General features: G+C 49.5%; 1 protein-coding gene across 1 annotated transcript in view; it reads right to left on the reverse strand.

The window, feature by feature from the left end:
- The window catches only part of F11R (F11 receptor), a 346,329-nt gene that overhangs the window by 99,162 nt on the left and 228,737 nt on the right, over window positions 1-18,430 (reverse strand). Inside the window, exon 4 of the mRNA XM_069642857.1 lies at window positions 2,139-2,285. Coding sequence (XP_069498958.1) covers window positions 2,139-2,285 — 147 coding nt within the window. The remainder of the gene's footprint in view (window positions 1-2,138; window positions 2,286-18,430) is intronic.

The following is an 18,430-nucleotide window of genomic DNA, read 5'->3' on the forward strand; positions in this document are numbered from 1 at the left end:
GTTGTCTAGGGTCTGAAGTGTGTTTGTGACTGCTAGAAGCCAGGCTGAGGTCTCCCGCCCAGACGAGGGAGTACCCTCGCATAGTGCTGCTTAACACCCAGAGTTGCAAAAGTTCCACCTGATCAAAGAATATTTCAAAGGACATCTGACACGACATTTGACCACTTTTTCCCCACCAAAGATTACAGTTCACTTTGTGCAGAGGAAGGGCCGCCGGTGGGATTCCCCGACACCAAAAACCGAAGACGTTCTGAGGGTTTGGTCATGGTTAGGATCCATAGTCCGGTCTAGTGGTTGCCAGAAGCCATCCAGAGGTTATGTGGTGCAGCTGCAGTACTGAACTTCAAACCCCAAAATCCTGAAAGCCGACACCTACTTCTGCCACTGCACCCAGGCCTTTTCGGAGTCCAGACCAAGTTTCACCTTTGTGGGACAACCACAGCGGGAGACCACCGCGGACACCAAAAGTGTTGCCCTTCCGACGGTCTAGTGCTCCTTTTTTTTCTTTTTTCTTGACCATGACATTTTAGTGACTACTTGAAAATGGGGGGCCATCCTCAAGGTGTTCCGTTGAGAGAAGCCAAGAACCTTCACCTCCTCGCCTGCCAAGGCACAAAAGGTCCTGTGATGAGGAAGAGCATCTTCCAGCCTCGGGTATCATTCAGGGGTCCCACATTAATCATGAATCCTGTTCTCCTGTTGCATCAAATCTTGAGATCTTGAAAAACTGGGCCAGCAAAAAGAGCGAGCCATTGCATCCAGGCTGTGCAGGGTGGAGGAGGTCCTGCATTGCAACCTACATAATTAGTTGTAGGTCTTTACACAGTCCCAGAAGGATCCAGTCCCGGGGGAGGAGTGGGAAGGGGGCATCTCAAGCTGAGAATCGAGACCAAGTTAGTCCAAAGCACAAATAATCCACACCCAGTGTTTTAACTCCAAGAGCTCCACTGCAGGTCATCAATGGAAGATTCCTTTCTCTTTAGGCTAAGTCACTGGGAAAACAGACTGTGGGTTGATCATTTGGCCCTAGTTTATGAGTTGCCACTTTTTTCTGCAGACACTGCACAACGGCCAGAGGCAAAGAAAGGCTTTGGACAACAAGCGCATTGCTTATACCACTGCCTACTGGTATAAGCGCAGGAGGATCAAAAATAAAAACTATTTAAGTGTGCAAAGAAAAAGCTATGTGCAGCTTCGGCCTGGCCCATTCACCCTGAGACAAGAACTGGCGTTTGGAGTGGAAGGATTTTGAGCAAGTATTGGTCATGCACGTGCACCAACATGCTGTATGGAATTAAATTATAACGCTGCTCTATATTATGAGCCAGCCATATAGGATGGCATGTACATGCAAGTATGGAAGAAAGAGGACAGACAGAGGAGCATGACACCATATTTGGAGTCTCTTATATATCCACGGATTCTGCATTACCTAGATCAGCTCATTAGCAGAATGACGTTGCTTTCCTGAAGCAAATCCTTTGCTTTAGGTTGTGGTCTTCAGGAGTCTAAAATGTGATCATCATCAAGAGCTTTGAGACACGGTGGCGTCTTGGTAGTTTTTCAATGAAAATAAATATTTCACATTAACATCAAGGCAACTCTTGAATACTAGTCATGTGTCACCAATTGGTTTTACAGTGGTCTTCATACAAAAAGAAAATCACCTTTGACCAATTTAGGGGGGAACCTAATAAGCATGATTTCTGTTGACATTTTTCTAAGCGGCATAGGACAGATGTGCCCCCTTATGTAAATGTTTAACCTACTGTAGTGTCAAATTTAGGGACAGAGTAATGAAGATAACTGTCTCCAATGTATCGTTTTATCTTACACATGAAAATCAAATATCTATGTTAACTACAAGTCTCAATGTAGCTCGTCAAACCTTCGTAAACACCCATTCATAAGTACATCCATAACCATGTATTCCCTTCCCCCACCCCTAAGCGGCCAACACCCTTTTAGAAAGGATTAGAACGCAGAGCAAGTTGACAATACCTACATTTGCTAATATTTCAATTTTACCAAGCATTAATTCTCACTGCAAAGGAACAAGGGCATTACGTTATTGAATTAAATATTGCATGCCACAAAGTACATTGAATTTTCTGTGAGCGGAGTAGAAGAAAGAACACCTTCCACAATCAGCTTCATTTTGACCTCGCCATAATTGTCATTTGCACGATCAGTAACATCACAGGTGTACTCCCCAGTGTCCTTTCTGGTCGCACTCTTAAGCGTAATGCCAGTTCTAGAATACGTGGCACGATTTATGTAGTCATCTGCAAGAAACAAATAAGCAGTTATAAATTGTTTTCCTGTTTGTAATGCCATATATGCTAAATAATTATTTTTAATTAATTTGTCCAATAATTTCACAGAAACCCAACCATAATTTGTGTTGCCCATTTTTCAGAGGTCCACCTTAAATATAAATAAATAGGAACGTCGACCTCTGAAGCTTTCCGCACAGTTGAATTTTTTAATACAAAGTTTCACCATTCAGTAGAAATCAGGCAGAAAGCTTATGTAATAAGGAAATCAACTGTCCATACAAATACACTCAGAAGTTGGTTTATCTATAAAAGTGGTAAGTTTGGTTTGATCACTGCATTTAGATTTTTTCTTTTAATTTGGGATGCCCGTTCATTCCCAAACCACTCATTCAAACCTTTTCAAATACATATTTATTTTGCGATTCCGAAATCAAATAACCGCAACCAAACTTAGCACTAACTTGATAAGAAACCACTGAGGACCAGAAGTGAAAAGGGTTTTGAAAAGGAAAGTTGAAAAAAGGAAATGGGATCAGAGTGAGACAGCTATTCCACAATTGGTTTTAAGAACTCCCAAAAGGAGCTGCTGCTCCTAAAAGTCTTTTTTTGTTGTTGAAAAGACCCAAGTGCAGGAAAGGGGTTCTAACATGGAGTAAGAGTGGGGAGGGGAGTCTAAGGAAAGGTCAGAGAAGGGGGCTAAGTAATTAACCACTATAAGTACGGAACAAAGATGGCAAGGGGAAAGCTTAAACAAAAAAAGAAAAAACACGCACACAGATAATCTGTTGGACCTTTGCTTAAAACGAGGCAAGGAAACAAACTTTACATCAGCAAGGAATGGTAATGAATATGCTTTTGGAAAGAGCTTAAGGCCAGAGACCTAGTGCAAAATTGAAACGTATTTTTTAATTTCAGAAGGTTAACGACATTGTACTTGAAAGTAACATTTGTACATAGTGAACTTTATTATTATACTTTATTGGATTTGTAAACATTTGTATATTTCAATGACCAAACCTTCAACAGAGATATGGTTTTCCCTTTTGACTGCCCTATCCCGCACCACCTAATTCCCACTACTTTAGCAGAGGGCTTTAGCATTCCATTCAAACATGGTTTATAAACTCACCCCAAATAGCTCTCACGTTTTGTGCAAAAATGGCTACCCTTTGCCCGATAAATTTCTAACAACTCCCCAACTTGTAACATTATTTTCTGCCACTTTTTAAATTCCGAGCCATCTGTTTTTTTTTCAGTTCCTGAACATTGTTTTTTTATTTGACAGTGCAATTGCTAGCCACCTGGCTTATTGACGAGGGATTTGTAGTCCCGCTACTGTATTAACAAGGCTGAAACATGTGTATGGGGTTGCTGTTGGTACTCTTGTTCAGAAGGGAATTGCCATAACATTTAGGTCCTGGACTGCCCATGTGGGCGGGATAAAGACTGATATGCAAATGGATATTTCCCATCTGTGAAAGGTACAGTGATCTAAAATGCGGCTGCAGACTCTAGAATGGGTACCATGCCATAGAACAGGCCATTTTTGCCGTGTTCGTTCTCATAGATGGGCGACCATGACTAATTGTTTGATCAGTATGGCGACTTCAGCCGATTTGTCGAGCACCAGCCCAAGCGCATGATCTATACATCATGTTTTGTCAGAAAGCCTCCAATTTCTGGCACTCCCACATCACATGCATATACGTACCCTTCTGATTACAGACCATCCAGCATCTGAGGTGCCTTGATGGTTTCCTTAGATTCTTGCGGGATACAAGCAGGATCTGTGTATTATAAAGGTATGAGATCTTCTTGCCCGCAAGTCTCGTGAATTGAAGGACTAGTTTTTGGTTATGTCCTGCCATGCTTCCACCGCCTATGCCTTCCCAAGCTCGCTCCCCACCCCTCTCCCAAGTCTCTCAAGTCTAGTGGGCAGCCTGTCTTGTCTCAAGTAATTGACAGCCCTTGAGACCTTTGAGATTGCTCTCTCATCTTTGGAGAAGTGGAGCACTTATAGCACAAAAGGTGAAAGCCCTGTGCTATTCGAACAGCCCAGTTGCAATTATGCAGCTGCAAATATCTTCAAAAGTCTTGACTCAGTAAATCATATATCCGGATTAGATTTTCAAAGGACTCCAAGGTGATATTAACAAAACATTGTTCCACATTTGCCATGCCTTTGCTAAGCCAGTCTCTCCACAAGAAGAACAAGTTACTTCCCCCTGGTAACGTTCTTTCAACTGGATGTTCCTCCCACATATTCATCAACTTTGATATTAGTTATCGAGCTTCAGCTGCTTCTGAATTTATTTTTTGGCAGAGGGCACTGTGCATCAATGGCGTGGACTCGACGGCCCCAGTCTCGAGGATGTCATCAAAAGGCATATATATAGCACGCGCAGCGCCCGTTGGCTTCAGTTCTGTTTTTTCCCTTACAGTAGAAATACCCGCATAATCACGGGAATGACTTGAACTCTGCCTTGAAGGAGCAAATGCTTTAACAGCATGGGAGATTCTACTGTGGGATAGGGTCGACGGGCGATGAATATGTGGGAAGAACATCCAGTCGAAAGAAAGTTACCAGGGGCAAGTAACTTGTTCTTCGAATGGATTGTGTCCTCCCACGTATTCCTCATCTTTCATAAACTCCCAAAGCAGTGTTTGTTTTGTTGGGAGTAAGAATTTGATTTTGATGGTTTTCATGAACCAAGCGCAGGACTGCTTTTGCAAAGCTACCATCCTGACCAAAGGAAGATTCCAGGCAAAAATGCTTTGTGAACGTGTGGATAGTAGACCACATTGCCATTTCAAATACTTTTTATCGGTACACCCCTTTGCAGGGCTGTAGAGGTAGCCATGCCCCTGGTGGAATAGGCCCTTAAACCTTTAGGAGGATCCTTCCCCGTCAGCCTGTAACCTTCTGAAATGGTCAGAATGATCCATCTGGATAATTTCTGTTCATTAACAGCCCAACCCAGGTTGTGGCCCACATAGCCAATGTAATGTTTATCATCAATACAAAGTTTTGACAGTCTAAATATATAAAAGCTTAAAGCTCTACGGGGGTCCAACCTATGCAACCTCTCCTTGTTAGGATGAGGAAGGGAGGGTGGAGGGGTGGGGTTCCGGGGGGCAGAAAGAAGGCAAACATTTTTTTTGTCCTATGTGGAAATCAGAAATGATTTTGGTTTAACCCTTAAAACAACCCTATCCTTATGAAAGATAGTAATGGGTGGCTTGGACGAAAGTGCCTGCAACTCACTCACTCCATGGGCTGATGTTAGAGCTTCCAATAGAATGGTTATAAAGGTTAACAACCATAAGGAACATGAGTGTATAGGTTCAAAAGGCGCACACATTAGACATTTTAGAACCAAATTAAGATCCCAAACAGGAACCTGTTACGGAGATTGAGCGAGGGAGGTGGGGGGGGGGACACACTTTGGTGAGCCCCTTTAGAAATTGTGTCACCAGTGGAATTTTGAAGTATGAACATTCCTCTGACGAGCGCTTAAAGATGGACAGTGCCTCCAAATAGCCTTTAATAGTACCAATGTGGAGCCCCAGATTGACTAAATATAGCAGAAAGGATAAAACATCTGGTGTTTTACATAGAAAAGGATGTTCATTCTTTTCTCTGCACCAGTTGTATAATTTATTCCAACCGCAACAGTACAAAGACTTTCAGGGTAATTCACAGATTTCAGCACAGAGGCAGCGCACGCGAGCAGCGCAGAGAGCTAGCGTGCGGCAGCGTTTGCCAGCTGTGTGCGCTAAACTGCATTCTGGCGCACCGCTTATTCATGGAATATCAAAGCCATTTTGAGCGCTGGCGCAGAGAACATCCCGCAGCGCCAGTTAAGCCCCCAGGAATGTCCCTTGCGCAAAGATAAGGCATTGATCCCCAATGCAGCGCAAAGGGGCGCGCTAACCCTGCACCAGTTCACAGGGCCGCGACAGTGCATTTGGGGGGTGCGCAGGAAGCTTCACACGCGATAGGCATTGGGCGAGCGGGGTACGTGTATTCAGAGGGGTGCGCGTGGAGAATCACACACGATAGGCCTTGGGGAGCGGGGTACGTGTATTCCGAGGGGTGCGCAGGGAGGTTTACATGTGTTTTCGCTGCCACAGGAGGGGTACGTGTTGTACTGGTGTGCCCCAACGTGAATTGGCAGTGCGTGTCCTCCCAGGTGTGCCGTCACCCCCCCCCCCCAGGCCCTGCAGGCAGCCCACAACACAGGGGACTACCTTGGACCCCTGGCCATGCCCCGCAGGCAGCCCATCCACCCTGGCCATGCCCCCCAGACACCCCACATGTCACCATGCACAAGTGAGCACCGACATGTCCCCCCCAACACCTCATGACGATCCACAATCATGGGCCCTATGGCCACCCAAATCACACCCCACGCCACCCCAGTCCAAACACACAGCCAGGTATGACATCCACCCCACAATTAAATCCCCATCACATGATACATCCCAAATGGCAAGAATGCACATCAACATATTTCCGTCACACCCACACAATGGGTGCATGTGATTGAGAAAACACACATTGTGACATGCACGAAACCAAAGAGAATACCACAGATTGAAGTAGGAAATAAAAAATGTATTAAACACAAAAGCAAGGGAATGAAATGAAACACAAAAATGGAACTAAATAATGAAAAGCTGCATGTCCAAAATATAAACCAAAAATGCATGATAGCAAAATCAAAAGCAATCCAAAAGCACGTGTCCAAAGTGTCAGTCCGGCAAAACAAACCCAAAGTGAAAAAACAATAAAAAACCATTGATCCATGGAAAAAAAATAAGAAGCCAAATTCATTGTCGAACTATTTACAAAGAACAAATCCAGGGTCCATGTGCCCAATCATTGAAATGAAACCTATAAAAAAACCCTACCTAATGAAGAACTTATACAAAAACGTGGGGCATTGTCCAAGCGCCCCAAAATGAATAAAAACAGAAAGGAAACCTACCACTAACTATATACAATGGCGGCGGGCAAGTCCTACGGCTCACTCTGATGTCCCGGGCCAGGGCATCATCGAACTCCATGTCAATGTTCTGGAGGCGGGCCTCTGCCCTGGCCCCGAGGTCTCGCAGGGATGCATTCATGGCCTGTTCTAACTCCCTGCAAGTTGCCTCGAGGCACTCAGCCTGCCTCAACACCCGGCGCATGGAGAAGTCTGCCCTGACCATGGTGAGCTGCGCCTCTTCCGCCCGCCTCTGCTCCGCATCTATCCGCTGGCCCAACCGCCGCCACACGGAAGACACTCCCATTCCAGGGTCCTCCTGCCCTCCGGCCGATACCTGCCCCTCTGATGTTGATGGCCCCGAGCCATCATCGCTCCCACCTCGAGCCTGCTGCTGCTGTCCATGTGCCCTGGCCGATGATGCCGGCACATCCTCCATCTGCTGGTCTCCAGTTGGTGGGGTGTCCACCCCTGCTGGACCTCCGACTCCCGACTGTAGCAGGGATGGGTGCTCCACCAAGCTGGCTGCGTTGGTCGGGCCAGGTCCACAAGGGGCCCTGGTGGAATCTCGGCCAGAAGACGACAGGGAGAACGACTGGTGCATAGTCTCCACAGAGGAGGAGAGGGCCGCCAGAGTGCTCGACACATGTAGGAACCCTCAGACCATGGCCCCTCCCAACTGTGTCACGTTGCCACGCAGCTCTTCGTGATGGCGTGCGTGGTTCCCCCAGGAAGCATGCACGTCATCACGAATGACATGCCTGCGCAACGCAACACCAATCAGGACGGACCCCATACGGTCATGGGACTCCTCGTCCGCAGGAAGTGGAGAGCCAGATGACGTGGGCCTCCCCCTACCTGCGGATGGGCCTGGGACGGGTGCATGGTGGTGCAGTCACAGAGTCAGGGACAGTGACATGCACAGGCCCCCCCACGGTGACCTGTGGTGCCTGGTGCCCCCTGGCCCTGGACTGCACCACTTGCACCAGTGGTACTACCCCCACCAGGCCCCATGTGCAGCTCAGTAGCGGCCGCATCCTCCTCCTCCTCTGTGGAGACCACCAACCTGAATGTCTCCGCACCGTCTTCTGCCATTGCAAGCCCCTGTGGGGGCTCACCCAGCCCTTCCGCTACAGCCGTAGTGGCAGATGCGGCACCAGTTCCCTCGCTCCCAGATGATGGCAATTCCTGGGAGGGTGGCTGGGCCTTGCATCACTGCCCGGTGGAGGCACCCCCGTTGCTTTGCTCCACAGCGTCGTCTATGCCCTCTTCTTCACTCGACGCTGCGTAGAGGGAGACATAGAACACAAGCATCAGGGTACTGTACAATAGTCCCCTAGACACGAAGCAATAACACATGAGTGGCACTGTCAAACGTCACTTCCATCCTGTCCCTCCACAACACATGGGTCAATGCAGGCAACACACATGCAGAAACAGGCACGGCGCATGCAATCAGCATCCACGTACAAATGGCCTCTATTGACAGAAATGTTGGCTTCAAACTCGCATGCATCATGGCTCATACTGATCCCATGCACACACATCACCGGAGGGTCATGCATCAGGGCTCGTACACCACAGACACCGTGGATACAAGGATGACTAGACAGCATAAGTGAATCAACACATCTTCACAGACATGTGTCATGCATCCATGGTGTTTAAAAGTCACACACACGCTTCTCAGACACAGACATGTACACCATACATGTACATGAGAGCAGCACTCATTTCTCACACCCCATCCATGTCCAAGAACAGAGAGGCATGCATTCATGTGTGTTGGAACACATACACCATCCATGTGGTTCACGCATGACTGGTCTCACATGCATTACCATGATGTCCCTGCACACACACATCCATAAATAGCCTTTGTCACACATACAGGCAAGTAGCTGACTACCAGCACACTGCAACATGCCCTGTTTCACACAGCACTTACCGTTCGACTCCAGACGGGCATGCATCCTGAGGATCTGGTGGCGAAGCACTGGGTGAATGCGCTCCAGGACCCTCATCTGCTGGTTGGTAAACTGTCCCCGGCGCCCCACTGCATCCTCTGCCTCGAAGAGGCGCCGGGCCTTCTTGAGGGTCCTGGACTTTTAGTCCTCCCAGCGCTTCTGGACGTGTTTGATGTCACGGGGTGCCTCCCTCTCCGCGTTGATGGCACCCACTATGTCCATCCAGATCCTCCTCCGTCCTTCCTTGTCGGCGCACAATGGTGTGAAGAGGGCATCATAATGCCCCAGAACTTGCTCCACCAGGATACCAACTTCCTTATCGCTGAAGCTGGTAGCCCTCTGCCTCTCTGGCTGGGGGTCACCAGTAGTCTTGGATGGCGTTTGCCCCGACATGGCGACCCCCGAGGCAGGTGTGGGTGGGCAACTGGGTCCTGGGGCTGGGCTGTGGAGCGATGGTATCCCAGTCGGGAGTCTTCTGTTCCAGCAGGGGTGGACACAGCAAATGGACCCCTGCAGATGGCTGACATGCAGGCACCAAATAGCAGGGCACGTGGGCAGCAGGCAGGCAGCAGCAGATGGCAGCTGGTAGCGTGCTCAGGAATCGAGGGTGCGGGGGGTTTCAGGAAAATGGCCTTTTGGGCAGGAGCGTGGTCTTCCGTGTGTTGTCGCGTGGCCAGCTTGATACAGAGTGATTTGGCATGTGAAAAAACTGCACGTCAGCGTGTAATTCGAGGAAAGGCCCTTAGTGCGTAAGCGCGTCTGTGACGTAACGCGCACGGGCGTTTCCCTCAACACGGGTGCATAGTGAATCAGCATGTGAAAAAACACGTCAGTGTGCAATTGGAGGAAAGGGTCTTCGCGCGTAAGTGATGTTGCACGTGTGGGCGGGCTCAAAAGGCATGCATATGACGCCATTTTCTCATACGTGCTTTTTGTGGAGAGCGAGCGGGTGATACTTGTACTTCTTGTCGGTTCACACGCGATTACTTCACAATGGTTCCAGTTCGTACTCCCCGTTTACTCAGACAGTGTTCAATTCTTCTTTTGGTGGGGGTGTTGCCAATGTGCACACGCGTGTCTTTTTCACGTTCTTTTTCCAGGCAGACGGTGAGTCGCGCACCTATTTTCCAACTGTGGTTGCCCCCGTGTGTCGCGTACCCCTTCAGAGGTCATTGTAGGCTGCGTGTATCACGCGTACGCTTATTTTTGTGTTTCTGGGTGCCACAGCGTAGTGCGGGTTCATTTTTCCATGCACGTGGTCTACCAGGGGTTGCATGCACGTTTAATATTGTTTTAGGGGGGCCGGTGCGTTGCGTGACCGTCATCTTCCCCCAGGGGTCACAGACAGCCTTGCTAGAGCACTAGGGTACGAATTCCATCTAGTACCCTACCCCTTTCACCCCAATTGCCCAGGACAATTGTTTACTGCAACTCCCATACATACATCATCAGTGCCATGGTTGGGAGGCGACCAAGCAGTAAGGGAGGCAAAGGTGGCCGAGCTCAAAGAGGTGGGTGCGGTAGGGGACGTGGCCAGGATGTGGAGAGTGGCCCAAGAAGCCGGTGTGTGGAGGACCAAATCGGGGCCACCTATGCCCCCTCCCCCCAATGGTTGGGGGAAATGTAGCTGACATCATCCCAGCTCAGCCCTCGTTAAACCTGCCCATATTGTCAACTGAACCGGCACAGGATGACTCCCAGGCTGACTTCCGTATCACCAAGTCTAAGCCACGTGTGGCGGTGAAAGTTGCTGTCACCAGGCCACGTGGATCTGGGGCAACAATGTCATCTGCTGCCCCAAGTAGCCAGGTGAGGAGGCTGCAGGGGCAGCTGCAGCTCAATCCACCCCAGCTCCGAGTCTCCCAGCCGGGACAGTGTCGGTCCAAGTCCATCACACCGAGGTTGGTCCTGCCAACATCACCCTGCAGCCAATGACTGCAGTGAGACCTTTGGTCATTGTGCCTTTGGAAACTTCCAGTGCCCAGTCCACCTGCGCTTCTGCCCCTACCAACCAGAGCGGCGTAAGCCACTCAGGATCCGCACCACCTTCCAAGAAGAAGGGTGCTCTTGCACTACAGGCTGGGACCCCAGACACGGCTACACACTCCTGCACATCAAGGAAGCCTAGTTTCAATGACGCCGAACTAGATACACTTGTGGCCTATGTGTTGGCACATAGCCGCGAAATGGTGGCGAGTGCAGGGTGCAAGACTATGCCTGCTCAACGTAGGGCCCACTGGCAGACCATCGCGACCCGCATTAGTTCCCTTGGATTCATGAAGCGCACAGCTGATTGCTATAAGTGGTGGAATTACCTGAAACGCAGAGAAAAGATCAAGCTGGCTTCCAATCATGCCCCTTTTCTGGTGACTGGCGGTGGGTCTCCACCAGAGGACGACCAACTCACTGAACATGAGTGTCGCTGGAGGCTTCATCACAGAGGATCAGATCCGAGGCGTGGGAGACCTACCAGATCTTGAAGCATTGTCCGGTGAGTGCCCATGCAGGTGTGTGCAATCCATGTGTATGTTGCTTGGGTGATGTGTTCTGATTGAGTGCCAGGTGAGGCTGTGTAGTCATGACTGGTATGGGTCACCCATGTGGTCCCTCCAAACCATTCCCCGGCCGTGGGTTTGGGTATGACAGTATCCCTTCTGACCACAGTTGCCAATTTGCACCAGATTACTGCAGTTGCCCTTCAACTGTCATCTTGCAACAACATTTTTCAAAATCTTTTCCTGTTCATTCAGCCTGATTGTTTCAATCCTTGCCATTTGTACCACAGATTTTCTTGCAGTACTGCCACAAATGTAACATACTTCTGTCATAGATTACACCCCACAATGGCCCACATTTATTACCTTGTTATGGGAATGATTTAACCATTCAGGCTGATTTAGTAATGGCCTGCACACAATCATTTCTGGGCCCCGTTTGAATGTTGAACATGAATGTTGTCTTCTGTCATGTTGAAGTGACCAATCATTGATGTATCCATCTGCCTGCCATCACTGCAACAGTGAACACTGGATTTGTGGCACATGCGTGTTTTGTCACACTATTTTGCATGTTGTATCTCATGATGTTCATCTCACATGGATGAGTGACAATACTTATTTCCTACCATATGGCTGTACTTGTCAAATGTATCATGGCTATGCTATGTGCCATCTGTGTGCTGGCATGTTTCATGTATGTGTATTGGACATGCCACTCACAGGCTAATGTGTGATGCCAGTGCTATCCAGCATGCAGCACATGTGTTGGTTTTCCATCTTGGAGTCCTCAGTGTCTGCTTTTTGCCTCCCCTTCCAACTCATTGATAGTGCATGCATGCCAGGGTTATTGTCATGTGGGACATGTGTAATTTATGTACTGGATCTCTGCCTCGTCAGGTCTATGTGTGTGCTATGGTGCTCATGCCCGTTTCCATTTGTTATCTCATGTTTTTGCAGGTGATGAGGCACTTTATACTGTTGCGGAGGAGGAGGAGATGGTGCAGACCCAGGAGGAATCACAGCCACAACCGGGCACCAGTGGAGGACGTGGGGTGGTGGTGGGTGAAAACCCATTTGTCCTACAGACCATGCTGTCCATGGGTGTCTCTAGGTACACCTCCGCAGACTTCTATGAATCAGGTGCTGAATCGGACATTGAGACATATGTGCCGTCGCAGGTGAGGGTTTCTGGCAGGGATGCTGTTCTGTCCACCCCACCTGCACTGGGGGTAGAGCCCTCTATGGGGATTTCAGTGTTAGAAAGTCTGCCTTTGGCGGTTACGGATGCAGGGCCAGCAGATCAAAGGAGGAATGCAGTCCTGCAGCCTCAGGCAGTGCCAGCACAGCAAGGTGCAGATCGCCTTGCCCCAAACAGGTGTGGTGCCCGCGTACCCCTACTGTAGCGTAGCCGTGAAGGCCATGAGCCCATGGAGGTTTTTTTTTCTTGTACCTGTACCTCATCCCTCCTGGGTGGCCTCCCCCCCTTGTCCACACATGGCCATTATTTTTATTTTTTATTTTTGTTTACAGTGTGTTGCTTTGTGTAGCTCCCGTAGGCATCCACTGTGTATTCCAGCTGGGCACATGCAGGTTTTTCCTGTCTTTGAGTTAGATGCTTGGGTTCCTGACACACACCCCTCCTGCTTCCCCTTTCCATGGCTTGCAAAGGGTGTGACCAAGTGACAGTAACTTACACAGTAACATTGGGCTCCCATGAGTTGTGTGGCCAGTCTGCAGCCAAAGCTGTGTGTACATCCCTAGTGGGGATTGTTGTTTGATTCTCCACTGCATGGTGGATTGATATTTGCTTTTGCAACCATGTCATTGTCCTTATACACATGTAGCTTTTCCATGTCTTAACAAGCCCATCTCCTTTGCAGATGCAGTTCATGTTGTATGCAGTACACTGACACATTTGCCTGACAGCAACACTCTGCAGTTGGAAGGGGTCGATGTGCTGCCTTAGTCAGGTTGTTAGACTTGAAGTACTTAAATTTGTTGCCGTCATATATTGCCACCGTTTCATCCTGTACTGATGTTTTGTGTTGCTGGTAAGTATTTGTTCATGTGTGCTGTTTGTGTGTGGCCTGCTTACGTTAGGGACAGTGCACTTTGTGCATGTGTTGTCCATTCATTTGGTTGCTTTCGCATTGCATGGCATGCCGTGGTGTGGTGTGGTGTGGTGTGTTGGGTAGCTGAGATGGGGAGGGGTTGGGTGACATGGCACTATTTTGATGTGGTATTTTGCAAGGGGGTAGTCATTCATGCTGCATGAATGTGTGTCTTTTTGTGACACAGCATTGGGTGTCTTTAAGTAGGTAGGGATGCACACAATTTAACACTTCCAGGTGACCAATCTCAGGCTGGTATGGTTGTGACAGTTTACTGTCCCTTTTGACATTATCATTGATTGTCAGCTGGTATGTGCCAGGGCAGTGTGCACTCCGCAGGGGTGGGATTTTAGGTGAAGTAATTTGCCACCAGCTGGGACGGGCTGCCTCACCACGTGCCCTTTCACCTCCCATGCGCAGAGGCCGTGCATGTGGTTGGGGATGTGGGGACATCACCATGTCCACCGGCACGCCCCGGCGGGTTGCAACGTTGTGCAGGACACATGCTGTCACTATGATCCTGCACACTACTGGGGCGCATATAGCAGCTGCCCACAATTGCGGTCAAGGGAGCGTGACTTGAGCACTCCGAATGTGCGCTCCACTATGCCCCGGGTTGCAATATGGGCTGTGTTGTATCTTACCTCAGGTGGTGTGGTGGGGTTCCAAATTGGCGTCATCATGTAGGTGCTCAGAGGGTAGGCACTGTCCCCTGGGGAGGTGATGATGGCTATCATTAGTGGGGTTTTCACATTATCCAGTATCTGACATGCATGCATGTGCAGAGGCATTTATGCTCACCAATCAGCCATGTGTCGCCATGCCGCCCAGCTTCCAGGTCCCGGTTTAGGGGCGACATTCTGAAAATGAAACTATCATGGCTTGACCCTGGATAGTTGGCATATACTGAAGTGATGATTCCCTTGGCATCACATACTACCTGCACGTTGATTGAATGCCAGTGATTGCGGTTACGATATATGTGCTCAGTGGCCCTGGGAAGACGTAGAGCCACATGGGTGCAATCAATGGCACCTAACACTTTGGGGAAGTGTGCCACCCCATAAAAGTCCTGGACCACGGCCTGCCTGTCTGCAGGTGTTCTGGGCATGTATATGTGCCTGCGGACTGAGGGGCGTGCAGTCATGATGGCCAACACCTGGTGTAGAAAGCGTGACTGCGTGGCCTGTGACACACCCCTCCCCCCACTATGGCACTTGTCCGCTGAAATGAACCAGTAGCCAAGAAGTGCAGTACATTGAGCACCTATTCCAAGGGGCTCAGTGCTTGCGAGCACAGGGTAGGTGATGTGAGGTCATCCTCCCACTCACTCACTCACCAGGTCTAGGATTATGTGTGGTGGAAACCTGTACCTCCCATACACCTGGTCATCAGGCATCCAAAAAAGGCTGGTCCCAGGTAAAAAGAAAAATGCGGGGCCTGGCTATCCTCCTCCTCCTGCGGTGTCCCACGACCACTGCTGCGAGGAACGGTATATTCCTCGTAGCGTTTGAGCTCGTTTGTACGCACTTTTATGCTGCGCGGGGCCGCTTACGCCCGCTTCCTGCTGGTGTACGTGTTTCCGGATTAGCACGTCTTTTTTGGCGCAGGCCTTTCCCCTGTTCGATTCCATGAATACGTGTTGTTGGCGTGCGTGTGGTTGTTGCGAGCATTTACCTCCTGTACTTCCCCCGCCCCCCTGTAACACCCACATTTTCACGCGTTGTTCCCCATTCCGTGTGTTACGCCCCCATGTTACGCCCACTTTTGTTGTGTGCGCTCTCCCTGTGCGCGTAGCGAATGCCATTTAATGACGTGTGTGCCCGCATGTGCCACCCACAATTTTAGCGCACATCCCAGGATTTACACGTGCACCGAATTCCATGAATCAATGTGCTCGGCTTTGGCACACGTGCGCTGCGATTTTCACGCTTGCGCACCCCTTTTCGGTGCACATTTATTCCATGAATTGGCCTGTTAGTTGGTGGCCTTCTGGCCGAAAGCAACATCGCCATTACGTCATCCGGGAGGTCCTTATCCTTGTATCTCAGCCGTTCAAAAATCAAGCGTGAAGGTTGAGTGTTTTGACTTCTGGATGGGGAACCCGATGTTACGCTCACCTGCACCCCACATGGGTGTCGATCGACCCGGACAGCTGCGGTCTCCGTCAACGTGATGCGTAGTGCAGAGATGACTGTCTGGACTGGCCCGCCTAGTCTCGTCTGCTGGACCCGAAGAAGTATTTTCCTGCAAGTGGAGACAGGGATTAGCCACCTGTGGGTTTTAGTGATGGCCTCCCAACTGTTCTCGCTCTCCCCCACTAATCACCTGCGATATCCCCTTAGTAACCTCACCTTATGTTTGTAAAAGATGAGCTCTCCATCCTGCGTGTCTTTCAGGGGCGCGTAGATACCAGTTACTTCACTGGTTTGAAGGCGTTGGGAGAGTTCCGGTAAGCATTGACTCTGAAGTCCCAGGCGGGATTGGTAAGTATCAAGTTCAAAGAGTTCAATGTGCCCGATGTTCACTCTTGTCCCCTTCCTTAAGTTGCAGCTGAGTTCGTGAGAAGGTGGTCTCGTAGCTGCTGCTGACGTTCTGGTAATTCTCTGTTACCCAACACTGTCCGGTAACTATTGCATGTGTTAACGTGTTGTTTTTCTTCTTCTTTACAGATGCGGCATATGAAGATATGGAGAATAATACCGCCGGTGGTAAATCAGGTAAGTCTATGGTGGTAAGAGGTATTTGTTGATTCCCTTGGCTCACCTTGTTATTCTTGTGCCCCTAGGTGCTGGAGTACGGCGAAGAAATGGACAGTGCCGGATCGAAAGATGCTGTGAGAACTGGTGAGTATGGTGCCGTGCTGGAGCTGGCGAAGCGACGCGTTCAGGACTGATGTACTTTCCAGGTCGGGAGATTAAATGGATCCGGAATCAGGTGAGGAATTTGAAATAAGTTTGTTTTCTAACCTTGTCCTTTTCTTCCTCTTTATTCTACGAGCTCCGAATTGGAGGCGGGGGTGGCAGAAGACTGGATGCTGGCGGCAGGCACGGTGAGAGTCACACTGCTGGATGCAGAATAACACGAAGCATGTGCTGCTGTTCGGGTGTGGTTTAAATAGCCTCCAAAGTAGTCCCAAGAAAGCAGTTCCCCAGGACCACACCAGAGTAAAAAATAGTCCCTGTAGTAAAATAGTCCCATCCACGCCTCACGTTGGCTTGGATTTATTTGCAGCATGGTCTGCATGAGGTAAGTAATGTCTATGAGCCTGCCGCCTATGGCGCCAGGACTGAACCCAGACAGCCCCTAGCTGGGGCTGCTGGGGTTTTTGTAAATGTCTGGATGCCTGCTCCCGCGGCTGATGGGCTTGATCCGGATGCCCGAGGGTAGGCATCATGACACCCGACCCTCCTCCCGTGAGAGAATGCCCTCTCTTTGTGGAAGACAGATTGGAGGACAGATGGACATGTGCAGAAGGTCCGGGTACCACGTCCTCCTGGCCCAATACCAGCCAATTAGGATCATTTGTTTCCCGAACATTCTCAATATCCTGATCACGTGAGGAATGACAGGGACTGGAAGAAATGCATACAGGAGTGGAAATTCCCAGTCCACCACAAACGAGTCTTTTACAGATCCTCCTGGGGGAGATTCCCTGGAGCAATACAGTTCACACTTCCGGTTGATACCAGTCGCAAACCGATCCACTCGAGGGGTTCCCCAAAAGGTGAAGATCTCTTGAAGGACTTCCTGAGCTAGTTCCCACTCGTGGGAGACTCTGCTTCCCCTGGTCAGAGCGTCCGCCGATGTGTTCTCCTCTGCGGCTAGGTGAACTGCCGATAGGGAGATTCCTTCTGGAATTGCCCAGTACCAGAGCTGCATTGCCTCTCTGCATAGTGGTAGTGACCCTACACCTTCTCGCTTGCTGAGGTAGTACATGGCCACTGTATTGTCCATCAATATCAGGACATTCTTTCCCTGTACAGAGGGCAGAAAGGCCTTCAGCGCTAGTCTGATTGCCTTCAGCTCCAAGAGATTGATATGTAATTTGGCCTCTGATGGAGACCAACAACTGCCGACTGTCAGATCTTTTGGTGTGGGTTCCCCACCCCGTGAGTGAGGGGTACTCACTACGGTTATCTCCGGCCATGGTTGCCAAAAAGGTTCTCCCTTCAGAATATTATCCTTGCAAGCCCACCACAGAAGATCCTGTGCGACCCTGCTTGGAACCTGAAGTAGGCCCGACATCTTTCCTGAGAACTGGGACCATTGAGTTCTGAGAGCCCATTGAAGGGATTCTCAGATCTCATTCTCAGGCAGGCCTCTGGCACCAGAAAAATGCAAGATGCCTTGAGGCCGAGAAACTGCAATCCAAAAAGAAACCCAAAAGAAAACAACAAAAAAAGAGACATCGAAGACCGGGAGACGCTGAGCACTTTCAAATTTGGTGACCATCTGTAGAATGTCTTGCGCCCTCAGCTCAAAGTGGCGAGCTATTACCCAAGGATGTATCCAGAACAGCTCAGATGAATTGGAGTTTCTGATAAGGTGTCATATGGGACTTTTGTAATTGAGGAAGAAGCCCAC

The sequence above is a fragment of the Ambystoma mexicanum genome, chromosome 1p, assembly GCF_040938575.1.
Source record: "Ambystoma mexicanum isolate Mex_15411 chromosome 1p, UKY_AmexF1_1, whole genome shotgun sequence".
Taxonomy (NCBI): Eukaryota; Metazoa; Chordata; class Amphibia; order Caudata; family Ambystomatidae; genus Ambystoma; species Ambystoma mexicanum.